General features: G+C 35.5%; 1 protein-coding gene across 14 annotated transcripts in view; it reads left to right on the top strand.

The window, feature by feature from the left end:
• ASAH2 (N-acylsphingosine amidohydrolase 2) overlaps nt 1-11,475 on the top strand; it is a 95,711-nt gene extending 84,236 nt beyond the window's left edge. For 13 of the 14 annotated variants that reach the window (XM_036222080.1, XM_036222078.1, XM_036222077.1 and 10 more), the window contains 3 exons: nt 549-608; nt 3,316-3,404; nt 5,378-5,718. In XM_036222080.1, coding sequence (XP_036077973.1) covers nt 549-608; nt 3,316-3,404; nt 5,378-5,567 — 339 coding nt within the window. In that variant the 3' untranslated portion in view covers nt 5,568-5,718. Of the gene's footprint in view, nt 1-548; nt 609-3,315; nt 3,405-5,377; nt 5,719-8,021 lie in introns of those variants that run through there. The other variant, XM_016154366.2, reaches the window with a different exon arrangement.
• Nucleotides 11,476-21,280: the final 9,805 nt, after the last annotated feature.

The raw sequence follows: 21,280 nt of genomic DNA, 5'->3' as shown, positions 1-21,280 counted from the left end.
CTCTTCTTGTCTGTTTTCTGTCACTCGAGGGTCACTGTTTCCATTGCCTGATATCCACAGTCTTTTAAATCATTGTTTCCACATGTGTCTAGTTTTTTAAGTCCTTTCAGGTGGGAAGGTAAATACATACCCTGTCACTCCTTCTTGTGTATTATAGGTGTTAAATATAATGCAAGCATAAATCTATCATGTTAAGTTTTGACTGCTCTTATTTAAATTCAGTCCATCTCCTATATATGTGAGGTATAAGAATATATTAAAGGCTGATAAAGACATTTTAATGTGTTGTCATTAATATGAATGATAGCTCTATATCTTCACCAATTCCTGAATCTACCAAAAGAAAATTCACTGCCCCAAATTCCTGTATTCATTCTTGCAAGGGTACTTTATCTAATATTCTCAGAAGATAACTCACTTGATTAAATAGAATAGGATTTATATAGGTACTCAGAATCCTAGAAAATTTCATAAATAATGGCCCAAATATGGGCACAACAAAAATACTTTTATTAGAACTTGCAAAATAATTTTTTTTTTATTTTCAGGGAGAAGTTGCTGAAGTTGTATTTGTAGGTGCTAACCCAAAGAATTCAGCAGAAAACCGGGTAAGCATTGATAATTCTTTGTACAAATTTAAATTCATCTTTTAGCCTTTCATTCACTTGAATATCCCTATATAGTTTAACAACATGAAGATAAAATGTTCCAACTTGCTTTTCATCTGATTTTGTAGGTGTGGAGAAATTTTTAGTGGGAACAGTTAATGCGGAACTGAGTTTGTAAAAAAGGTACACAGGCAGCTTCTAACTGGTTCTGCCTAGCACCCCGCATAGCTCAATCCATAGAATACTACATTATCTCTTGAGAAGATGGAAATTTGAATACAATCTTAATTTAAAAACTACTAAATTTGGTGACATAATCAAAGGGTCAAGGGAGAAGTGTATCTTTGTTTTTTTCCCACTTACTCTTTGGCTGCTCTCCTTCTTCTCTAGCACTGCTGCCTCTGGTCCTACATCTCCTGTTGGAATGACCATTGATCCCTGGGTGGATGCTGTACTGGCTTGGAGGCCTGACCCATGTGCTTTACTTTATCTTGCATTGTTCATTTCCCTACTCTTTTCTAACAGTCCTAATAGGATATTTATTTATTAATCATGAAAAATGACACAAGAAATAGATGCTCAGTGCAAAACAGATAATATAGAAGTGTTTAAGATAGAATATATAAGGACCCCACTTTTCATAAACCTTTTTAGAGATAATCACTGTTAATAGTTTGTTATATATCATCTCACACTCTTTTTTGTTTTATTGTATATATGTACATATGACACATATATGTGTATGATAAAGTATATGTCTGTATATACCTATTAATAAAATGAAGTAATTTTACTCCTCTGCAGGCTCCTTAGAATATTCTTATAACTACATGAGCAATAACTGGACAATCTAGTTGTAAAAATTCTAACCATTAAGAAATATAGAGGAAAAAGAGAGTAGGTAAATGAATGTGGTTTTAAGGTCAGATTTTTTTTTACTATAACTGAGGATACATTCATTCACTCTATTGATAAGCTATTCTAACCAGGGCCCATTGTCACTTATAACTCAAAATACCTTTCTTCTAAATAAGTCTTCCCATTTCTGCTCATTAAAATATTCTTATTGTTGTGAAACAATTATGGCAGTATGTCATTGTCAAAAAGACATTGGAGAAAAGTGTTCTACTGCTTGAATAATTAACATATACCTGTTTGAAATAATTTCTCTAGGCAGTCAAGCTGTGCCAGAATATTTACATGTTTATAACATTATTTTAATGTTGATATCAAAGTATTGTAGTAAAACTGCAGAATTTGCCATCATTTGATATTTTTAGGGTGGAGAAATACTGTCACCATTATTGTCATGGAGAAGCAAGAGAACGAAACACTCAAAGTACTCAAAGCACTATAGCAAGAATAGAAATAATTTCTAAGAATGCTCTGGGACTCAGCATAAAATAATTTTTAGTACCCTTCTTTAATAATAATTATCACATCCTCACCACTGTTACTGAATGCTTACTTTTGTAGGTACTAGGCTAATTACTTACATACATTGTCTTATGAATCTAATTTAATCTTCACTACTACCCAATGAGTTCTGTTTTATTATCCCTATTTTACTGAGACCTAGAAAGATTAATAGCTTGTATTAACTAATTGTATATCAGGTTGGGTGGTGGAGGAAAGGATAGTCATAACTTATGTATACAGTAGCCTAGACTTGTTCTCAAATCTGTACTCTAGACCTATACATGAGGGCCCACTCTATCTCGTAACCCATTTATGGTCTCCCCAATGTTGCTCTGCCCTAAATGGACAGAAATAGCTCTCTTTACAAGTCACTGTGGTTATGAAAGCTTTTTTATTGAATATAATTAAATATCAGTTGAGTAATTAGAGAAGAATTTGAAATAATCCCATGGTACAGCTGTAAATAAGTGATCCTTTCAGCAAAGTTTTATTTGAACACCTGTAAATGGCAAGTGTAAGGGGCTATAATGGATAAAGATGATTTAGAGATAAGTTGTGTCCCTAATGACCACAATCTAAAGAATCTCGTGGAAAATTTGAGATTTAGGGGCTTTGTATCTCTTAATTTGTTACATTATTCTAATTCATGCTTTACTTGAAGCTAAATTCTTGGTCTGAAATAAATTATTATAGCAATTTTCCAATTGGAAAATAAACTTTGCTTAGGGTATGGTTTCTAGAAATCCATTATGAAGAAATACAGGAATTACATTTAGCACCTCAGGACAAAGAAAATTTATACATCCTTTTTAATTTTTTCACTCAGGGAGGTATATTTACTGATAAATCATATACGTGAAAGATGAGAAAATAGAAAGATGAGAGAATTTTCCCATTTTCCTTCCTAAATCTTGAGGTGACTAGAGAGCATCTTGGAATATAGATCAATAAACATATCATGAAAGGTTTGACTTATGCTTTTTCTAAATCTCAAGTTTTGTTCTGTTTCTTCTCTGCCCTAATTTCCGAAATTTGCTCTTGCTCTAGAATTATGCTTCATTCAACTTTCTAAAAAAGTGTCATGGTTTTTAATAGACTAGATAAATTAATATTCTGAAGATATTGCATAGAATGTTAAGGGAAACAGCTAAGAATTTGGATGGAAATTCTAAATCATTTTCACATAAGCAATTGGTAGGTTTGCATATAGTCAACAAGCAGACTATTTGCAGACAGGTTCCTTCTGTGACTGTTCAGCATGTGATCAGTTTTATTCATTGCATTTCAGACCCATCAGACTTTCCTCACTGTGGAGAAATATGAGGCAACTTTAACATCATGGCAGATAGTGCATAATGATGCCTCCTGGGAGACTCGGTGAGCATGTCTACTGAATATTTTGCCATTCAAACCTTGAAAATCGTTGGTTAGTAATACACAGACGACAAATGGGAAGACTAGCTCAATACATGATATTAATGATTTCAAATTCCCAAGAAGTCATCTGGCCATATTTAGGTAATTTATTAGACTTCATTTTGATTCTAGTTTTCCACAAAACTAGTGCGATATGTGCTTCTATAAGATTAGGTGCTAATGAGGTTGTAGCCCCCATTCTTATAAACATCTGTTAATTTAGCATTTTTTTCATGGTCATACATATCACCCTTAAAACTGTCTAGACTTCTTGCAAATTTTCTGGAAGGGGTGCTGGATGAAGGGGTGCTGGATGAAGGGGTGCTGTTGAGATAACTCTGTAGATCCGGACATTCTTTCTGGGAAAATAATGAGTCGTTAGCCAACATGTATTGTGTATTTATATATGGTCAATGATTCTTCATTTGAATTACTAAAACATGAGAAGCTTGAGTGTTTAAGTCTTACTGACTAAAGTAAGAAAGAAATATGCTTATGGAGTTTCTTCAAAGAGACATATATATCTCTATGCCTTTTGTTGCCAAATACCAAGCTGAACAAATATTTTGAAGTTTTGAAAATGTGTCTAAAATAAAATGTTACTGTTCCCAATGTTATACATTTTACCACAGGACAATGGCATGAAAATGGGCAAAATTTTTGGCAATTTGTTTCTAATTTAGACCACCTCTAACTGATTATTTGTATATTGTTTCAATTCACATGGTTAACTAAAAATAGAGTTTTGACCATGTTGTGGCCCATTTGATAGCACTATATAAAATATGGGCATAATTTTTCTTCTGATCTTCAGGATTCTAAAGTATGGGTGATTTTTTAAACAAGTCATAAAAACATATTTATTGTTAAAATAAGGTTATAAAGATAATTTTAAAAAGAATGATTTATTTTCAAAAGCCTCCAATCAGAATAGCAGTCAACACCAAGGATATGTGTAGGCTTCTGCCTTGTTCATCAGCAGCAATGCCATCGACTATTCATTGAGAGCACTGGATCTATCACTGAGAAACACAGAATGTCAAGCGTACCCTTTGTACCCAGGAGTTTACTCTCTACACATCTGAGGCTATCAGTCAGTTAGCCCATTGTCTCTAACCATATCTAGAAGAGCATCTGAACCCACCATCGTGGTCTACAAGGACCTATGTGATCTGACTCCATCTGTTTCTATCATCTCATCTACTCTCCCATGGTTTGCTGTGCCCTAATTGTACTGATCTGCATTCTGTTCCTTGGCTGTGCCAAGTTTGTTCCTGTTTTAGACACTGCATTCTGTGTTCCCTCTTCCTAGAATATTCTTCCTCTAGACGATGTAGGTTCAGTTCAAGTGACATTTCTTTACAGATACCTCTGTCTTACTTTCTTCATTTCATTTATCACTTGTAAAACTATTTGTGGTTTACTCACTTATTGCCTTTCTTCTATCATTGAGAAACACAGAAACTTTGGACCATGTCTGTCTCGCTCACTGCTGTCTCCCCAGAACCTCTAGAATACAGTCTGGCACATGTGCTCATTAAATATGTATTTTTAACAACTGACTCTAAATATGAAAAGAAGTGTCAGTTGAAGCAAAGGATAATAAGGGCTAAAAGGATGCTTTAGGAGTTCTAAAGCAGGAGACGACTGTGTTCTAAGTATCAGGTAAGGCTTCCTGGGTTGGTTAAAGTTTAGGTTGTTAGAAAGGTGGAATGAGTAAAGGTATTTCTTCTGCAAATGGCTCTTCATTAAAGGTTTTCTTCTAGAAAGTAAGTATTTATCTGTTTTGTTCATTGCTATACTCTCAATATCTAGACCAGTGCCTTATTTATGGTAGGTGTTCCCTGAATATTCATTTAATGAGTAATACATGTTTTTTAATCACGCATTTTAAAGAGTAAATTTGGGTTTGTCTGTCTGTTTCCTACCAACAGTTTCTATTGGCACAAGGGATTACTGGGTCTTAGCAATGCAACGATACAATGGCATATCCCAGATACTGCCCAGCCTGGAATCTACAGAATAAGATACTTTGGACACAATCGGAAGCAGGACTTTCTCAAGCCCGCTGTTATACTTCCATTTGAAAGCACTTCTTCCATTTTTGAAGTTGTAGCTACTTAGTAAAAAGTTGACAAATCATTTAAAGAGCAGTTCTGCTCTGTATAATTTATATGACTGATTTCATGTGAATGTAAACTATTATAAATTCCATAAATGCCCCAGTTTGGGAAAAGATAGTTTACTGCTAATGGGACAGAGGTGTGTGTGTGTGTGTGTGAGAGAGATAAGTATGTGATATGTGTGTCACATTCACCCTGCTCTAGCAGCTTTGTATCTCATGGTCTACAGCATGATCTCCCTTGGGACCTTCTGGCTATTTAAAGGAACAGTTCCCCTAATATGAGACTCTGAAATGTTAATAAGAGTGGTTGAAGATGTGTGAACAAAGTTTAACTATTTATTTATAGAATTATTGAATGTTAGCATTGGAAGTTTTAACAGATTATCTAGTTTGATCCTTTATTTTGCAGATGGGAAAAATAAAGTTTCATAGATTTAAGATTAGCATAAGGCTACAGGACCTTTCCCCCCAGTTACATTTAAAAATAATATATAAACATTGTCCATAAATATATAAGCCCAGTTAGAGGAAAGTAGCATGAAAATTAGTGTGCCAGTTCTTCTACTGAGCATAGGCTTTCAAAGCAGTTGCTTTAGAGTTGATATGCCTAATCCAGATTTGTTGTTGATACTCAAATCATTTCTGGAATTTCTCTCAGAGCCCAATTACAGAAAGTCAGACTTGCAATATTTTGATCATGCTTTTTGTTTCCTTAAGTGCCCTTGTCCTACTAAATTGTGTCTCTTATTCACATGATTTGTTCTAAGTGATTTTTGACATTTTCCACTACATTCACCCCTAAACCACAAAGCTTCGCCATTTGTGTAGATATTAAAATGAAAGTGGTATTGGCTTGGAAGGGAGTATTCATTGATTTGTTCTTTAATCAATCACCCACTCACTTTCCCTCTATCTCTTGCTCACTCAGTCATCATTCAGTTATAAACTATTTAAGACTTACTCCGATACCAGAATTGTACAAGTGCCTGGTACAAGGACACTTAATGAGATCAATTAGTAAGATCATATTTGGGATAAACATGCAAGAGTCAAATGGTGACTATTTGGAAGGAGAAAACCACCAATTCAATATATAAATTCTGGGGAGGGATATAAAAATTAATAACCTTCAAGTCACATCTTATATCATTTGTGTTAGGTACTCTCATTTTGAGGGAAAGAGGCTCCAGAAAATTTGGAAAAAGCAGTTTTGAAAGTTTTTGAGGGGCATTATGAAATACTCAGCCCAATGTCCCTAAGAATGAGATATGGCAGTCTGACACTGATTGCTGAAGGTACTAATTGCATCTAAAATTATCCAAGTTAAGTAGGTGCTCCCAAGCTGCAAAGGAAATTTCCAGAAACAAATCATGCTTTTGTTAAGTGTGTAAAAGATTTAGCATTTTAAGGAAAAATCAAACTTTATTTCAAAAACAAACTTTAAAGTTTGAAAATAGTATGATATTAATAATGATAATATTAACATCCATTTATGTAACACTTAGACATGCTGTATTGCACTAGAATGAACCTGGAACACTTTTTGATGAATCCTTACTCAGGCTGTTTCTATGGAAACTAACAGCTGGAAAATTAGCTAATCAGAATTCCAAAAGGTGTGGCGATCATTTTTTCACAGTATTTAGTGAGAAAGTTCAGAGGCCTGAAAGAACAGGTAATTTTGAAAGTAACTGATCTCGGACACATGAGTTACAGTAGAACTCATGATGTAATTTTAAAGAGTATTTCTCATGACTCAGAAAACTTTTCAAATGATTTTTCAACACCTTCATGCCCCTCATTGATGCTTTCCTCCGTCAGCCTGTGGAATACCTTATTGTTTACTTGCAGCTGTGCCAAGGCAGCCATTGTACTGCCTGCTGATGATCCTTCTGCACCTCACCCCCTGTCCACCAGTACTCTTTGTCCCAAATAACCCACAGAAACCTGTTTTCTCACTAGTTGTCATTTCTTCCAGCTCATGCAGTTCCATTTCTGCAGTTTTTATATAAGAATAACACCAGATCCCCGCATTGTATTCACTGGAGGATAAATAACACCACGAAGAGGCTGATCGGATATGTTAACACAGAAACATAGATGCAATCTGTGTCTATGGCTGCTGGTACAAGTGGCTTATTGGAAAAAAATTCCTGAAATTGGTGGAGAATGTAGAGAAAAGGGGATTGGGTTGGTGGAAGAATTGTTTTGGAGATTTTCCTTCTCATGTCAAAGTGTCTGTGTTTTATTCGTTGTACTCTCTCTACAGTTTTAAGGATGCTGTGACTTCTTCAAAAACTGCTGAATGATCCTTCTATATTTTTCAACGAGTATTATGTAAATTGTCAATATTCAATAGAATGTTTAATAATAAATTAATAATTACACTTGGGAAAGTATTTTCTAATGACAGATGATATAAACAAATGAACACTCTTTTTTTTCTTTTTAAGAGGTGGAACAAATGGTGATGGATTCCATTCCATGTAAATCAGGTTGGAAAATGGTATAAATGACCTTTGTAAATAACCACCCAAACATAAGGGAACCACTTCATCAGTTCCTTCCTGCCCTCCACAAATTTACTGCTGGCAAAATACATATGATTGACAATTATTACTACCAGGGCAACTGAGAGTTTTCTAGGTACGTGATTAATTGGAAAACTGTTTTATGAGCTAATTCCGAACAAAAAAGCCAAGAATGAATATACTTGTAAATGCCTTTTTCCCACTTACCCTCTTAATGCTTCTCCTCCAGTATGAGCATGCATATGTCTTTTTCTAATATTAGCATAAGGATTTCATCTTTAGCAAAAAGATTTTGTTTTCAGTTCTTCCAAATGTTTTTGGTTCCTGGGTATCCCAATGTAATCTGATGGTTTGTACCTGCTTTTGGAATTTCATGTAGTATAGTATGCCAGAGAGGGAAATTTGCATATTCTCCATACTACTAATTAGAATGCAGGCAGCTGTAAGTAACAAAATATTCCTGATCAGCAGGGGTCCAAACACTAAAAACATTTATAGTCTGCCATAGTAATAAATCTTGAGGTGACAAATTCAAGTTTAGTGTAGCCACTCATCGATGTCACTGGCTTTTTCTAAAATTATCTACTTTAATTCTTAGTCTTTTCCCTTTATATTGGCTAGATTGTATCTTCATACAATTGGCTATATTATATCTTCATACAATTATATGCAGCAGTAAAAAGGAAGAAGAGAGTTCTCTTCAAACTTTTTCTTTCTTCTAGAAGGTAGAAAATAGAAACACAAGTAGAATTTCCCTTATATATTGTTGTCCAGAATTGTGTCCCACAGCTTTAAGGAAGGCAGAGAAAGATAATATTTGGTATTTTCTGCCTCTAGAGAGAATGCAAGTTTTGATAGCAAGATGGAAGAGATGGCGGAAGTAGCTGTTCTCTAAGTGAGTCAGCCAAACTGAGTCTGTTTGTGCTGCAATATTAGAGATTGATTTCTTGATTCTACCACATGTTTATCGGGGTCAGCTGGAGGATCTATTCCATTCTGCCTCACTCAGGGACTCGTTCTAACAGATGCTCTTATTCAACACATACTTCCATGACTGTGAAGTGGACATGGGGAATCAATCATGCACCAGCTCCTAAAGCTTCCACCTGGAAGTGACACACATCACTTTTCACATTTCATTGAGTGAAGGACAGAAGCAGTATACTTGTGATTAGCTTTAATGGTTATCGCAACAGGCAAGCAGTTATATCTGCATATCCAACTTAATGGCTCTTTGAAACAATTGAAACTAGTTTTATCCTAGGAAATATAGTTTAGAAAAGAACATGTCTTGAACCCTCGATGATGATAGTACTTGCTGTCTCCATTGCAAAATGTTTGCATTCATTCGACAAATTTATACAGAGCATGTATGTAATTTGTGGCAGGCATTATGCTAATCCCTAATGATACAATAATGATAAAGGCATAGCAAATTCCTATCATCAAAAAACTTAGAGGTAAATGGAAGAAGCGGACAGGTAAAGAGGCAATTCTATATGGAGTGACCCTTACTGCCCCAGTAGTTTATGGTATTAGAGATGGTACCTTATATGGTCTTAGGGATATTAGATTTCCTGGAAGAAATAACATCTAAGCTAAGACCTAAAGGATATAGCTAGGAGAAAGATAATAGAGTACGAGTGTGTGTGTGTGTGTGTGTGTGTGTGTGTGTGTGTGTGTGTGTATGCAAGACAAGTAGACTATTTCAGGTAGATGGAATATCAAGTAGTTTATCAAGACTATAGTTAGACTGCAAGGGAAGAGAGGTCAGAGATGTAGCACTGAAGTTTGCCTTCATCAATAGCAATTTGGTTTTATATTTGTATTATTTTTCCCCCTTGAGACTTTTCATGTATAACATAAAGTGCTAGAATGTATTTTTCCTTGCTATACTAATGAAACACATTTTTTAATAACCAAAAAAACTGATTTTAGTTTCCAGTCTCCAGTGAACTAAACTGAGTATCACCCTTCTAGCTTCATGGACTATAACCCGGTCTCTTGGAATTAAATTTATCAAAAGAATTCTTTTGCTTCTGTCCATCTCATGTTTCCAAAACTTAATTTCTTTTTGCATTTTTATACTTACTAAGTTGACAAGTACAGCTAATAAAGACCACTGTTTCCTTTTAGATGGAGTCCAGAATTCCAACCTATATATCATAAGTATTTATAAATACTAAAAAACTGACTCACCCACATTAACTTCAGAGTACCTTGGCATGCATATAATTTGAAGTTATCAGAGACCCAGCCTCTGTCGATTTTTTTTTTTTTTTTTTTTTGGCTGAACTTTAAGCCAATGAGCAAACTAGAAGCCTAGGATATCAGCTCAACAGTAGTCAGAAGAGGACAGGAGATCTACCACCCATAGCCTGGACTCAGATGCTGAGAAAGTTTGAGTTGACCTGATTCTCTGTTTTATTTTATCTTTCCTATTTGATACAACAAATTCACTTTTTATGTAAGACCAGCATAAGCTAAATGAATACAATAACTTAAAATTCCAGCAATTGTGAACTTGAAATAAAGTCCAACAGGGACCTACCACATCCTCTAAATGGCCAGAAAACCCAGATGGTAATGCAGAAAAAGACATTCTTAAGTGGAAGTTCAATAAACTAGCATGTTTGATTTTATACATAAAGTTGCCGCCAACACGAGAGGAGTGTATATACTTTGGAAGTCTTACGAAAACTATGGATGGTGTCGTGCTGACGCATCGTCACTCTTTTATCAGTTCTTTTTAACCTCAAAATCCACAAATGCAGAATATCTGATTGGGACCAAGGATTAGCTTATAAACATGGAACATAAAAGGAAAGTTGTATAAAGCGAAAGACTTTGGAGTCTGGTTAACTTGGATTATATTAAGGCTGTGATGTTATGAGGTTTACATAACATCCCTGGTTTATGAAATGGTGATGGCAGTAATGACCTTCTAGGATTACTATGGAGTTGTGTATGTTAATGGTTAAGAGAGGATACTCTAAAAATTTACTACTTCAAATCCTAGTTCCACCTATTCAGAGTCAGACCCTGAGTAAATTATTTAATTTCTTAAAGCCACATTTTCTTAATGGATCTTAATTTCTTAATGTATAAAATGAGAGCAATAAAAGGACTTACTTCCAAAATCTATGGGACACAGCAGAAGCAGTCCTAAGAGGGAAACTCATAGCAATACAGCTTACCTCTAGAAAGAAGAAAAATCTCAAATAAATGACCTAACCTCACACTTAAAAGAACAACAAACAAAACCCAAAGTGAATAGAAGGAAAGAAGTAATAATGATCTGAGTGGAAATACACAAAATAGAGTCTAGAAAAACAATACGAAAGATCAATGAAACCAAGAATTGATTCTTTAAAAAAATAAACAAAATTAAACATTTAATTAAACTAATAATAAAAAAAAAAGAGAGAGGACTCAAATAAATAAAATCAAATGAAAGAAGAGAAGTAACTATGGACTCCACAGAAATACAAAGGATTATAAGAAAATACTATAAGCAATTATATGCCAACAAATTGGACAATCTAGAGGAACTGGATACATTTCTAGAAACATACAATCTCCCAAGACTGAGTCAAGAAGGAACAGAAAATTTGAACCAACAAATTACCACCAACGAAACTGAATCAGTAATCAAAAAACTTCTAAAAAACAAAGTCCTGGACTGAATGGCTTAATAGGTGAATTTTATCAAAATTCAAAGAAGAATGAACACTTATTCTCAAACACTTCTAAAAATTCAAGAGAAGGGAAGTCTCCCTAACTCTTTTTACTAGGCCACCATTATCTCAATTATCAAACAAAAAATAAAACTATAGGTCAATATCCATCGTGAACATTGATGCAAAAATCCTCAATGAAATATTAGCAAACTGAATTCAGCAATACATTAAAAATGTCATACATCATGATTAATTTTGAGTTATTCCTGGGATATAAGATTGACTTAATATTCACAAATCAATTAATGTGATATACCACATTAAGAAATTGAAATATAAAAATCATATGGTCATATCAATAGATGCAGAAAAAGCATTCGACAAAATCCACCATCCATAAAACTCCTAGAAGAAAACACAGGCAGTAAACTCTCTTACTACTATTTTTTTTTGTTTGTTTCCTCAAACAAAGGAAACAAACAAAAATAAACAAATGGGACTACATCAAACTAAGATGTTTTTATACAAAAAAAGAAACCATCAAGAAAACAAAAAGGCAACCAACTGAATAAGAGAAGATATTTGCTTATGATACATCTGATAAAACAAACAATCCAATTAAAAAATGGGCAGAAGAATGAAATAGATATTTCTCCGAAGAGGAAATAAAGATGGCCAATAGACTTTTGCAAAGACAGTCAATGTCACTAATTATCAGAGAAATGCAAATTAAAACCACAATGACATATCCCCTCATACCTGTCAGAATGGCTATCATCAATAAATCAAAACACAAGTGTTGGCAAGGATGTGGAGAAAAGGGAACCCTTGTCCATTGTTGGTGGGAATGCAAATTGGTGTAGCCACTACAGAAAACAGTTTGGAGTTTCCTTCAAAATTAAAAATAGAGCTACCTTTTGACTCAGCAATTGCACTTCTGGATACTTATCCAAAGCAAACTGAAACACTAATTTGTAAAGATCTTTACACTCCTATGTTCACAGCAGTACTATTTACAATAGCCAAGATATGGAACAAGACAGGAAACAACTTAAGTGCTCATCAATAGATGATTGAATAAAGAAGTTATGGTATATATATAAATGTATGTATGTATGCATACACACACACAATGGAATATTAGTCATAAAAAATGAAATCTTACCATTTGCAATGACGTGGATGGATCTAGAGGTTATTATGCTGAGCGAAATAAGTCAAAAATAAAAACCATGTGATTTCACTTATATGTGGAATCTAAGGAACAAAAGTAACAAATAAACTAAATAAAAACAGATTCATTGATACAGAGAACAGACTGGTGATTGCCAGAGAGGAGGAGATTGGGAGGCTGGGTGAAAAAGATGAAAGGATGAAGTACAAATTAATAGTTATAAAACAGTCACAGGGACATAGAACACAGCATAGGGAATATAGTTGATATTATCGTAATGGTTATGTGTAGTACCATATCGATGCTAGAGTAATCAGAGGGGTCACTTCATAAATTATATAAATGTCCAATCATTGTACTGTATTCCTGAAACTAATATAAACTAATAATAGTAAAAATCCAAAATGAGTGAAGTAAACAAATCAGGTTTAATCTTAGGCCATGTTTTCTTATGTCTTCTCTGAAGATGTTTGGGCTCCTTCTCTACTAACTAGCCCTATTCTATATAACTTGTTCAGAAGGTTTTTGTTGGAGAAGGAAAATAAATGAAGAGCAAAATGCAAAAAAGACACCTTTTTAGTTTGTGAGATTAAAATAAGGTAAAGTTGGTACAGTGCTTGGCATATGGTATATGCTTGACTTACTTAGTTGTTAATTAGCTTCACTGAGTATTACATAAGATGATTCATCTAAGTATCTAAAAAAGATTAAAACATTTTTTAAAAATCCTCTATTGTGAACTGATTTTAAGATTTGTCCCAAAGGTATTATACTTTTTTCTGATCTTTTTCAAATGTGCTTTTGACATCTCGATATTATTATAGACAGAATTGGAATGGAGGAAGTAACCGAGGCTATTAGAGTCATCAAGACTGAGAAATAATGGAGGACAGAACCAGAACCAGATTCGGACATGGGTCAGAAGGTGGGATTGTATAAAATTCTATTAGTGAAATGGACACAACTTAACTGATTAACTGGATAGGAAGAGGAAGAAAGAGTTTTTAAAAATAAATAAAAATCCTGAAACAGTGAGTGATAGTAGCAGTATAAACAAGAGCCAGAGTAAAAGGAAGAGGAATTTAGACGATGATTGTGAATCTAGTTTTGGATGTCTGAGATTTGACAAGATGTCCAGGTAGCAAAGTCCAGCACATAGTAGAAAATGTGGAGTGGAGACATTGGAGAGAAAGTAGAGCACAGTGTGGAGATATGGGAAGCATCGATTTCAAAACAAAAGTAAAAATCAAAGAAGTTAATGATTTTGCACAAAGGAAGGCATATATGCATATAGGATGGTGGAAACAGCCTGGAATGTCTGGCTTTGGGTAATAGCTACTCTTAGGAATAGAGAGAAAGAGGAAGACCAGAAAATGCTATTACTAAGAAGAAGGAACAATCAGGAGAATTAGGAGAGTGTAAAGAATTCCAAGAAAGTCCATTTAAAAAAATTTTGCAGAGAAGCAAAAAGGGTTAAGGACTGAATTAAATCTTTGACACTTGAAAGTGAGCAATTTCTTAAGAATAGTAAAAGATATGGTGCAAGAGGTCAAGGAGTGTTGTGTCAATTGGATGTGGCAGAGACAGTGGCCATTCCATATCTGCTCTCCCGTTCCATATCTGCTCTCCCATTCTTCCAGAGTGATAGTTCTAATTGGCATAGGGACAGGACCATGTTTCTCAGCCCGAGTAAAACCCAGGAATGCATCTGGCAGCTAGGAATAGCCATCTGACTAAGTTTAGTCAGAGGGATGAGAGAAGCGATATGTTGTGTTTCCCCACCTGTGCTCTCAAAGGAAATAGGCATGCGTTCCCTTGCTCCAATTCCCTTCCTAATAGCTGTGCAGTGGACATGATGGCAAGAGCTGGAGATGGAAGCTTCGTGTTAAAGATGAAAATCATATAAAAGATGTCTGGGTCCCTGATAATCCCTGATAGCCAAATCATCCTTCAACTGCTTATTCTCAGATGATTAACTGACGAGAAAAAAAAGTTCCATTTTATCTTTTGATATGACATTTCATTATTAGAACTAAAACCTATATTTTAACAACTATACTGATTATAGTCCGCAATGAAAGCTATAATTTAGATAATTTAGATACTGCGATTAGGACAAACATCAATATGTTTGTATAAAATCAGAAATCAGATCTTTATTAGATGACCTTCTTTCTTTTCTTTCTTTCTCTGCCTTGCCTTTCCTCTTGCCTTCTTGACTCTTTGACTGTTATGGCTTGAATTGTGTCCCCCCAAAAGATGTATTAAGTCCTAACCCTGAGCACTTCAAAATGTAACCTTATATGGAAATAGGTCGATGAGAATGTAATTAGTTAAGTTGAGGTCATCCTGGAGGAGGGCAGGCCCCTGATCCAATATGGCTGGTATCTTTTTGGAAAGAATGCATGTAAAAAGATGCACACAAGGAGAAAGCAGTGTGAACATAAGAGATCAGAGTACTGTCTCTATGAGCCAAAGGATGTCAAAGATTGCCAGAAAACCACCAGAATCAAGGAGAGAGACATGAAACACATTCGTCTTACAGCTCTCTGAACAAACTAATTCTGTTGACACTTTGGTCTTGAGCTTCTAGCCCCTAGAACTGTGAGACAATAAATTATTGTTATTTAAGGCACCCAGAGTATGGGATCTTGTTATGGAAGTCCTAGGAAATGATTATACTGACCAATGGATTAATTTCCATCCCTTTAGGTATTTGCCAAAAGAGATTCTTGGATGCCTTCCAGTTTAGAGGACCTAGTAATTATGCCTGTTCTTTACTCTCCTGGATAATATGGTCATTTTCTGGTCTCATCTATCATTGGTTTCCTATGAGTGTCATCAATCACTGTCAAAGATTATAGTAAATTCTGAAACTAATTTACGTATCATAAGAATCCAAATGAATTAGCTATGATGGGACTCTAAAATTTTATGGAAAGTAAACATTCCATGATTTTAGGAATTGATCTTTTATGGGCTGTGGGTAAGACTGAATATATATTATATATATTTATAAGATGACAGAATCAGGACAAATATAATTATGCATGTTTATTCTCAGTTCCTATTGAACTGAGTTGGTGTTTTTTCCTCTTCAATTTATTATACAAGTATTATTTTTAATTGCGAAAAATTTCAAAATAGACCGTTCTTCAACAGGGAAAATGGATGAATAAATTATGGTGTTCCACACAATGAAATGCTTTAGGATAGTAAACATGTGAACTAGAGCTAAATGTCTCAAAATAATTATCAAAATGTGAGGCAAATATGGTAAGTAGTAGAATTATATGTAGTACATGTTGATAAAGTACCATCTAGATAAAGTTTGAACACATGCAAAATAGTACTGTTTTTATATACTGTTTTAGCTATATACAATAGAATAAATGAGAAAAAAATCTGTATGAGAAAAAATTTGGGGTGGTAATACTTCTCGGGTGCGTAAGCTCCATGAAACCAGGGATTTTGTTTTATATACTGATGTACTCCCGTTCCTAGACTAGCTCCTGGCACTTAGTAATGCTTGATCAATATTAGTTAACTGAAACAATGAGTAAATGGGAGAAAATGGAATCAGGAATGGATTTATGAGATCTTCAACTGTAAATGGTACTTATATTTCTTATCAAAACATAAAATAATTTTATCAAAACAAACATTCGATAGAGGTTAATAGTGGATATGTGGGTATTTATAATGTTAATCTTTTTCTTTTTATGCTTGAAATATTGTGTTTTAAAAAGGAGTGGATGTAGAACTCATTGGAAATTGTTCGAGTGCTGAAAATGGAGTGAGGGAAAAAGGGGACTTGAAAATGACTGAGATTTCTGATCTGGGTAATTTGAGAATATCAGTGGCTTTAATAGTTGCATTGCTAAATAAAAATTGGGAATGAGATGGAGGGTGATAGCTTCACTTTTGGATGCTTGGTATTTAAAATTCTAGCTGGATTTCATCTAGAAATGCCCACTGGAAACGCTCATGCTAACATTATCAGTAGTTTTAAGAAGAAAAGTAACAGGATGCAGTTTGAGCATTCATACAGCTTTTCCTGAAGTACTCTAGAAGAACAAATTTGAAGTTGAAAACTGTAAGAAAAAAAAAATACAGGAAAACCATAGAAAGTTTCTGAAAAAGATAATATTAATGAAGGAACCTGCATTTAAACTCAAAATTTATACTTGACTGCCTAAATAGCCAACGAGTAAAAAGTTTTGGCTTATGGAGGCGGCAGGAGCAGCTTGCAGAGCATGACAATTTGGGTCAACAAAGCAGGACTTTCTTGGGGCAAGATAACTTTGGCCTCCAAGGCCAGTTTTACAAATAATACAAACCCCCACAGATAGTTTTCGGATGCAACTTCTGCCTACTTTTTACCCCTTCTCCAAATGATGAATGGGACCACTTGCAACCAGACAGACCCCTAGCACTTAATTATCTGATCTTGTTTCTCAGGGCTTATACTTAGTCTGATTCTTAGCAGCAGGAAATTAACACAGGGTAGAATAAAAACTCTTTAGTGAGGCCCAGATCCCCATCCTGGTTCTGTCATAAAGCATCTGGTAAGCATTTGAATAAGTTTCTTAACAGCTCTACATCTTATCAAGGATTTGGTCTTGAAAGTCTCTGAACTCTGTGGCAGTTATAAATAGATTTCATCTTCAGTGTCTTTGTTGACTGATTCATAGTAGCCGCCTAGAGAGGTATACTGTAAAGGGTTGAGAGATTGTGTTTGGGTCCAGTGTGTAGGGTGCTTTGATAAGCACTTTTTGACATTGATGGAGTTTAGGTTAGTGGCTAAATGATGGCCCTATATTTGTTTCTCCTGATCTATGGAATTCTATAAATGCTCTTTTTCAAGGGAATAAGGGGATATACAAGTAGAGTTTCCAGGAGGAGAAGAAAAACATTTTTTACACTAATTCACCCCTGTCTCCTCTAGCGAATTATACGTGTTTTCTTCTAGGCTGATAAACAACATTGAACATTAAAGAGGGTAAAAACAAAGCAAAAACAAAACACCCCAGGATGTTCGCCACAGGATTAAGCTACATTTACTCAATAGGATTTTCTTTATGTTAAGTCTGCAGTGCCATCTACTGAATCAGACAGGAAATAATACAGACTGTATAAGTATGCCAGAATGAAATAAGAGGAAATCTTTTACTTTTCATGTAAGAGCACATCGTTAATCTCATAATTTAGCTGCACTTACCTTCTGATAGATGAGCCCTTTTGAGAAACTCACACTATTTTTATTTCAATATAAAACAGTCGTGAGGATATTGTTAATATGTGTTAAATCACTCATTTCCTTTTTAAAAATTAGTATTTAAAATGATGGAGTTGAAGATTTAAAAATTCAAAATCCAAGTGTATACTTTTGATGTCCTTGTAACCACAAGGACCGAAGGTCTCTTTTGAGTATTAGTTTTAGGAGGTAAAGAAATCCGGGTGGGAAAAGAAAAGAGGCAAGTAATGTTTGTTAAAAGTCTGTGGGATTTTGCTCCAAATTGTTATTCCAAGTACCATTTATATTAGTGTCATGAAAAAAAGTTCCATGATCCAAAGATTTGGGAACTACTATATACTTAATCCCTCTCTCACAGTTTCACAATGCACATTAGGATAATAAATGTTTTTAGAGGCTCTGAAGGCAAAAAATCTGTTTAACTTTGTCTAAATCAGTGCTTCCTAAATTTAGTTGAATGTAGCTTATGTATTTTAAAGCATTTCAAATATTGGTCTCTTACATGCCAGACATGGTGCTAACTGCTTCACATATGTTAACTGATTTATGTCTCATTACAGCCTTGCGATTTTATAGAGGAAGGAGATGAGAAGGTTGAAGCAACTTTTGCAAAGCATATAGTCAGAAAGTGGTAGTGCTAGAATTAATACCCAGGCCTGCCTGATTCCCAAGTACATGCTCTTTCCAACCGTACCACATGGCCTCTCAACAGGGCATTTTAGTGTTCATATGGCTAAGGACAGAATCTTCTGTTTGGCAAAGGGTGGGGGGTTCACAAGGACCCCCCTTTTTAGTTGACCTTTCTCTAGGATAGAGACATTTGAAGGCTCCCCTTGCAGATGCAAGTGATTTGCACCTCCTGGAGGTTAGAAATTGTGACCTGCTTACTATAGATGGGCTTTGTGTGTCACTCCTGAAAACTCAACTGTCAACTTCCCAAGCTGGCCATGCTTTGGAGGATAACTGAACAGAAAGAAATCTCTAGAGAATTCTTAACTTGTATAACATGGACCAGCTTCTAGTCTCTTCCCTGGTCTGTACCAAGCTCTGGGTTTCTTAGCCATAAAAGCAGAATTTATTGTCTAATTTTCTGAAATTCAATTTTCAAAGGCATTTTCCTGAAGGGATCATAGATTTTGTACCTTACCAGCAAGGAACAGCTATTAAAGAGCACTTGTCCAGAAGCTAATTTTAGGCAGGCTATTTTGGGTACTCTCTGTATATGAAAGTTGGATGAGAGCGGGCTTTTGGGATAGGAGGAAGGGCAAGATGGGCTCTTTGAATCCTAGCTCTACCCCTGGCTTTCTGTGAGACTCTCATAGTCTCAGTTTCCTTGCATGTCAAAAGGCAGTGAATGTTTCTTATTCTTTGGGCTGAACTGAGACCAGATGAAATCTTGAATATCTTCATTATCTCATTCCAAATTGTTATGAGTTTATAAAACCCAATGAAGACAATTGTAGAGAAAAACAGCTGACAAGATTTATTAAAGTGTTAAAGGAAACCTGAGTGTCTGACCATATAGTAGAAAATATTTTAGATTTTCTCCCCCTCTTTACATGGTGGGTAAAAACGGTGACTTTAAAAAGTCTGAGAATCAGGAGGAAAGCTTAGACTTTTTATGGGGACTAGAAACGTAATTTTGGAATATCATGAAAATAAATTTATGTTACATAAATGATGCATGTGTATTATATTTCTTCCCAATTGTGTGCTTGGTTTAAATCAAGGTGCCCATGTAGGTTTGCTGGCCCCTCCCTTCCCTTCTCAACAGGGTACTTAAATTAGAAGACCTTCTCTGTTTCCACAGCTCTGAAGAGAATCTATAGATTTGTGTGTCTAGAAGTGAACTGGGTGTGATGTTCACCTCCAAGGTGACTCTGCAGTCCTTCCTCCATGTTCGGAATCTGTTTTTAAGCTGCTGCAGCCTTGATAGTATGGTGTACCCGGAGGAAGGATTTTGGTAAACTGGCACAAAATAGCAGAATAGCAAACAACTGCATTGGGGATCCCAGAATAAAGGCCTAAACTCCAGAGACTCACAGTTAAGCCCGCCAAAGGTCTACTTGCCTGAATAATCGAAGAGCTTACAGGAAGGAAAATTTGATTCTTGGAGTTTAGGTCCTCCACAAAACTCTCAGTTTGGAGAGAATCTTTAAATACCAAACCCTGTACCTGATGGGGAAGGAGGCCACTCTGATAGAGAGTTGAAGTGCAATGATAGTGCAGTTGCAAGGGAGGAGCTAAGGAATGCTCAGCTTGGCTTCTGGCCTCACCTTCCTGGTATCATATGTGAGTCCTGGGAGCATGGGCACTATGCAAGTGCTTCAATTTAACAGAGAATGTAGTTGCATTAGCTTGAACCATATGAGAAACAGGTACCCATCATTTTTTCTTTACAGGGGCCCAATAACAAGTTAGAAACTGTTTTCTCACTGCAGATGACATGGCCTTTCTCCAGATCCCTATAGACTTGTGTCATGAGTGTCTCATTAGAGCTTGCCATGGACTCTACAATGCGTCTTTTACTATCACTGACTCTTACAACACTGTAGCGTATGTGGGTTCACATGGCCTGAGAGGCAGGACTGCTCATATGCAGCCTGAACCTGCTGCAGAGCCCTTTCGTACTCCAGGTCCAACTAAGCTGGCAGCATCTGACACTCAGTGTATCATCTAGAGCGGTATTTCTAAATGTGGGATTATTGTCTTCAGAACCTAAAGAGGTCTACCAAGCATTATGCTATTTTTTCCTTTTTTTTCCCCTCCCAGAGAGACAGCTGTTCAACACCACTGGCTCAGGTGAACAGCAGTGACCACTGAGTTTGTGGACCTGACAGAGGCCCTAGGAACTGGACTTTAGTCAGCCTCTATTTCGTACTTGGTACTTGATAGGTCCCACTTTAACAGAAGGTCATGATGACACTTTAGGGTCTCTGGGCATCAACGTCAACCCAGGTCCTATGTCTAATAGTCTTCAAAGTCACCTGAGTAAACAGCTGTGGGTATTTTGGGGAAAGGAATCATTACACTATCTTCTTACCACAGTGTTATAGAATCCTTCCTGTTG

The sequence above is a fragment of the Rousettus aegyptiacus genome, unplaced genomic scaffold (assembly GCF_014176215.1).
Source record: "Rousettus aegyptiacus isolate mRouAeg1 unplaced genomic scaffold, mRouAeg1.p scaffold_m13_p_6, whole genome shotgun sequence".
Taxonomy (NCBI): domain Eukaryota; kingdom Metazoa; phylum Chordata; class Mammalia; order Chiroptera; family Pteropodidae; genus Rousettus; species Rousettus aegyptiacus.
Note: the sequence above shows the minus strand (reverse complement) of the source record. Positions and strands in the feature narration are given on the sequence as shown.